The following is a 6000-nucleotide window of genomic DNA, read 5'->3' as shown; positions in this document are numbered from 1 at the left end:
TTATCTCCAAGGACAGAGGCAAAACTCCATTAAGCACATGACAGTAAAAATACAATAAAATACACAAGGTTACATTTATTACATAAAATACAGACATGCAACATATCCCCAGATAGCTTAGGTCTGAGCACACATTATTACTGAATGGCGCTCAGACAAAACACATACAGTTCAATTGCCATGGAGCCAAAGTCTTTCCCATAGTCTTTCATTATACGAATGGGCTCCATGGCATAGCTATCTGGGGTATCACCGCTCAAACAGGGCAAGCACCGAATGACCCGGCTTTCATGTCTTTGCAGGGGAAAATCAAGCGTTTCAACATGGGGCCATAGTCTAAAGGCAACAGGTGGGCAACCAAGCCTTCTCCAATGCACAGTGGCGAGATTGGTCTCGTCACACCATCATTCTAGCAATGTTTCAAATAAGCTAACCATTTATAAACATTCATATAAGTAGTTGTGGATTAGTGATGAGGCATTCTTTGCAACTAATCATATTGTGTTAGTTTAATTAAAATTATTTGTGTGTCGGCCACCAAACAATCAATGTTTTTTTTCCCATTATGAAATATATAAAATATATAATTGTAGTTTTTGCTTCCCATATTACAGGAACATTCAAAGCATTATAACCACTACCATCACGTTTTATTGTAGTGGTTTTGGGTCAATGAGACCAAAAGTAATAAAAAAAAATATATATGATTATATTAATCACGCCGTAGCTCTGATACGTGCTTTAAAAAAAAAAAAAAAGTTTTGCAAAATCCGCATGCTGAATGTGTTTTTATTGGAAATCCATTACTTGAGGCGAATATTTAGCACAGTCTCATTTAATCACAATGGTATTCAAGCTGGGACTTTAGATTACCAACTGTAAAATACAAACTTGGAACTTTAATATTAAGATCACAAAAACAATCCACACATAGTGAACTGAAACTTTGTGTTCCATATAGTTTAGTTTGCAAACAATGCTACATATATAAATAGGTTAGATAACGGAGACATTTACTATGCTCATAGTTACTGAAAATTTTTGGTATAATCAACGGTCACTTTTGCCTTATGATTGGCATATCCCTACTGACTTATTAATTTCCTTTACATATTGATGGGGTTACTTTGGCTATTACCACTTTAACGCCAAAGCATTTAATATGTTGTACCTTCGTTGCATGACCTGGGATCTTGGTTATGATTTAGAATTGGGCTCCAATGTAGTCCTGCACTGTAGAGAGAATCACTCCTTTTTCAATAATAGCTATATACGTGGGGGTTAACACACTGTTAAACTTTAATTGCTGCCTCAATGACAAATGGACAGCTATAATTGTACGTTCTTGCTCCACGTGTCAGAATAATTTTTCTAAATGCATATATGTGAAATCACTCAATATTAATGTTACTCCCAGTACGTGAAGGTGGGCTTCTGTAACCTCTCTGACCAAACTTGTCAGACTTGACTCGTTACTATCTTGCTCTCGGTAAGGCCAATTAATTAAGCAATCTCTAGCACTTTAATGTCTTTAGTTTAGCCCTTATCCTTCATTCTTTATACATTTTCTATTGTGAATACTTTATCATGTATTCCATTTCTCTAATATTGATAAATAGATACATTATTTTTAATTCTGGTTTACATTAGCTGGGTGACTGTCTTGTAATACACATATGGAGTTTTACTCAAATTATGTTTATAAACAAAACTATTTGCCTTTGGGATTCTAACATATTCATGCAGCTGCTGTACAGCTCTCATAAAAAGTCAAGATATTGTTATATGCATCTCTTAAACCCTTGAAAATCAATTATAAGTAGGAGAAACATAGCTACATTCACTCATTTAGCAGGCCAACAACTTCCTCTTAATCTCAGACAACAGGTGTAAAAACATGCATGTCTATTTTGCACATTTTCTTTATTTGAATTAGTTTCCTGAAATATAATGAGGAAGCATGCCTAGATCCGTGGTGCCTTAGTGTTGATGCAGGTAGGAATTCTGTAAAGTCTGCAAACCATCAGTTCTCTGAATATTAAGCAGATGTTATTCAGTACACCATTGTTCTCACCTGTTTGCAAGTTAGATTTATAAAACTTGAAAAAGATTTGAAAAACTTTATTTTGTTTGAAGCAGCAACATGTCTCCGGCAAATACACATTTATATTAAAGGATTATTGGTAGATTACACAAATCTGTAGCAATAAACAGTTTTAGACAGTTCAAAGTATCTTGGATGGTTGGTTTGGTTTATAATACACATTCTTCATCATATACTATAGTACATCATTTGCATTTCTCCACGTGAGACACAGATGAAAAGAAACATTGTGATGTTTCAATGCAATAGGAATATAGATTACAAAATTATCAAACTTGCTTTCGGTGTGAATTTCCAGACATCTATTTGTGGATTGTAGGAATTTCAAATCACCAAGATGTCCTTTTCACATTGGCCCAGACAGACTTTTTCATCCCTTGTGCAGCTTTTACTTCATTCCAGTCTAATTTGGTATCTGGTACATCTCCTTCAGGCTCTGGGTCAGTCCGAAGGGCTCCCTGAGGTGAGGCAACAATATGAGGAAGAGGGCCACATTCGTCTCTAAATTCTACCACGTGAAGTCCTTTCTTATCTGCCAGATCTTGATGGGTCTCCTGGTTTAGACAGAATGTTTTTATTAGGATATGTAAATTATAACATGAGCAGTCCGTATAGCATGTGTGTTTACATAAATAAACTAAGTACACTATAAGTTGTCAGCTCTTTTTAACTGTTGATGTAGTTTGATTTTAGGAACATATTAGGAGTCATTAGCAGACATGATACAATTACATTTAGAAAAAAATATCCTTAAAAGGGAAATGTCACTTCTCTAGAATTTACAACCACTGAATAAAACATGGAAAGCCAGGGTAAATATTGTAAATGTTTCTATTTCTCCTCTTCTATCTAGGCTTCTCTATGCTAACTGCCAGGTGCAAGGGACAGACTGCGAGGGTCAATCAAAACGGAGGCGCCCAGTAACAGGATAAAGCGGTGTGGATTTCTACATTTAATTTTATTTTCCAGTTCTCACAAATTCATACTGGCTAGGTATAGGTATAATATTAAAAAGCCACTGAAGTGACATCTCCCCTTTAAAGGGACACTATAGTCACCCGAACAACTTTAGCTTAATGAAGCAGTTTTGGTGTTTAGAACATGCCCCTGCAGCCTCACTGTTCAATCCTCTGCCATTTAGGAGTTAAATCCCTTTGTTTATGAACCCTAGTCACACCTCCCTGCATGTGACTTGCACAGCCTTCCATAAACACTTCCTGTAAAGAGAGCCCTATTTAGGCTTTCTTTATTGCAAGTTCTGTTTAATTAAGATTTTCTTATCCCTTGCTATCTTAATAGCTTGCTAGACCCTGCAAGAGCCTCCTGTATGTGATTAAAGTTCAATTTAGAGATGTAGATAGAATTATTTAAGGTAAATTACATCTGTTTGAAAGTGAAACCAGTTTTTTTTTCATGCAGGCTCTGTCAATCATAGCCAGGGGAGGTGTGGCTAGGGCTGCATAAACAGAAACAGAGTGTTTTAACTCCTAAATGACAGTGAATTGAGCCGTGAAATTGCAGGGGAATGATCTATACACTAAAACTGCTTTATTTAGCTAAAGTAATTTAGGTGACTATAGTGTTCCTTTTAACATCTTGGTGACTGATGACATGTCTCACATGTTATCAGTAAAATATGCATTGGTGAATGATGACGCAACAGAAGAGTCATGGCGATCAATGACTAAACATAGATAACTGTGTGGAGGTCCCACATGGCCGACCTGAGGTCCTCTGGCAGCCTTGGGACCCTGTTACAAGGTGATCGTGTTGCGTATGTGCTATTACTGGACATTCTCTCTCCTGTGGCTGTCCAGTAACACCCTCAAGAAAATACCATAAAAACTTACCTCTATTCCAACACAGAGGCCAAGTTCTCCCTCAGCCAGATTTTATTTTAAATTGAAAAAGTGTTGGGGTTAGTGTTGATTTAGGGTTAGAGTTCACTAAGGTTAGTAAGGTTTATAAATAGTGTCAAAGTTTGATGTGCGGAGTATGATAACACAGATAATGTCACTATACCAAATATCTCTGGGGAGTACAAAAAGAGGCATTATCAAATTAGGGTTTGTCTGTTATTTGACCCATAAACACCTGGAATATGGATGTACATGGGATATTGTTGTACGTGGGGGACACACTTGCTCTGTGAACTTTCTCATAGAAATAAAATGCGTGAAAAACACAAAAGAAAAAGAAACCACAGCCAGAGGTTGGCGATAAAATGCACATCTAAACAGAAAACATTAAAATATGGTGGAATAAATACATTGCAAAAGGTATTAAAAAGTAAATGTACATTACATACCTGTTTAGATAATCCAAGGAAGAGTGCCCTTGTTAGGTTAAGAAGATTGACTGATCCAGACACTTTTGCATACATATCTTGAATACCAATTAATTTGCAGATGGTTATTATTGCCCTATGGCAATGCAGACCGTAACCTAGAAAACAAATATTTAGGTCAGGTAACAGCATGGACATAAAACATTCCTGCACTTGAAAAGGAGTCTTGAGCATCTTTTGCCTGGTGTATTTCACAGTCTTGCCCTGCACACTATTTAACATCTCTAGACTTTAAGGTAGTGTGAGCAGGGCCAACATCAACCTATTGTTCCAGTAACATTTTGTATTTGTCTCATTTATTAATTTTCCTGCGGAATAAGGTAGCGCTATATAAATGCCAATAATAACAACAACTACTAAGGGGTTTTTCTCAGATTATGTATTGCTGAGCCCAGATACTATTCAAAGCTTTGCGTATTTTTATATGTAGTGTACTTAAATGGGCAGTCTAAGCACTATAAACATTACAGTGCATCACAAAAAAAGTATCCTGCTCAATGCCTACGTAATACAATACAACCATCCATCCGGAGTTTGCACATGTTCCTACATCCTTGCGATGCCAAAGTAGAATCTAACATTATAATAGTGGTATGTATGTTTCCTTCATTCATTACAGGCACATAGGAAAGATAGAGGCGATACAGACATACCCGATTTGGATCGGAAGAAAGGAGAAGGATGTGGAGGAACCAGCCTCGCCACTGGGCATTGGAGAAGACTGATTGCCAGCCTCCTGCCCTGTGACTATGGCCCCATGTTGAAATGCTTGATTTTCCCCTGCAAAGACCCCAGATAGCTATGCCATGGAGCCCATTCGTATAACGAAACACTATGTGAAAGACTTTGGCTCCATGGCAATTGAACTGTATGTATGTGATCTGAGCGCCATTCAGTAATAATGTCCGCTCAGATCTAAGCTATCTGGGGATATGTTGAATGTACCTGTTTTATGCAATAACTGCACAGTTATATATTTTTATGCATTTTATTGTATTTTGCTACCATGTGGCTAATGGAGTTTTGCCTCTGTCCTTGGAGATAATTGGATTACTTCCCAATTATCTCCAGGATAGAAGACTCTGTGTAACTGGTTTTGGGCAGAAAAGCCATGCTTCATTTGGTCACAAAGGGACTTTCAACTAACTTTTGACCCACTGGACCAATTTGTATGATTTTGATGTATGTTTGTATTTGGAGTATGCTGAAAATGTAAGTTTTATGTGAGTGTGATGTATACTTTTAGAGTTATGAATATTGTGTAAAACTGTGTATTTTCCTGCCTGTGATAATCAAGTTAGACCATTGTGTTCAGTAATTATATCACAGGCAGAGGGGAGGATTTTGTGTGGGAGTGTCTGAGTGTATTGTACGTATTGATTGGTTGTTCTGCAAAACCCTGTGGGCAGTACTATGTGTGTAGAATGTGAATAAAAGAGGCTGTATGTGCCAGTAGACAGTTCTACTTCACCCTCAAGTCCTGTCTCTTATTGGGGGAATCTGCTACAAGGGATTGCTATGCTCTGCATATTCCCTTGCTATAATCACT

The 6000-nt window shown here is 37.2% G+C and overlaps 1 protein-coding gene across 1 annotated transcript in view; it reads right to left on the bottom strand.

Moving 5' to 3' along the window:
- Window positions 1-2111: 2111 nt before the first annotated feature.
- MRPS5 (mitochondrial ribosomal protein S5) overlaps window positions 2112-6000 on the bottom strand; it is a 200997-nt gene continuing 197108 nt past the window's right edge. The window contains exons 10-11 of the mRNA XM_063443662.1: window positions 4413-4549; window positions 2112-2658 (exon numbers count right to left, since the gene is read on the bottom strand). Coding sequence (XP_063299732.1) covers window positions 2434-2658; window positions 4413-4549 — 362 coding nt within the window. The 3' untranslated portion in view covers window positions 2112-2433. The remainder of the gene's footprint in view (window positions 2659-4412; window positions 4550-6000) is intronic.

Source organism: Pelobates fuscus, chromosome 2 (assembly GCF_036172605.1).
Source record: "Pelobates fuscus isolate aPelFus1 chromosome 2, aPelFus1.pri, whole genome shotgun sequence".
In the NCBI taxonomy this organism is placed as follows: Eukaryota; Metazoa; Chordata; class Amphibia; order Anura; family Pelobatidae; genus Pelobates; species Pelobates fuscus.
This window is presented reverse-complemented; position numbering and strand designations above follow the sequence as displayed.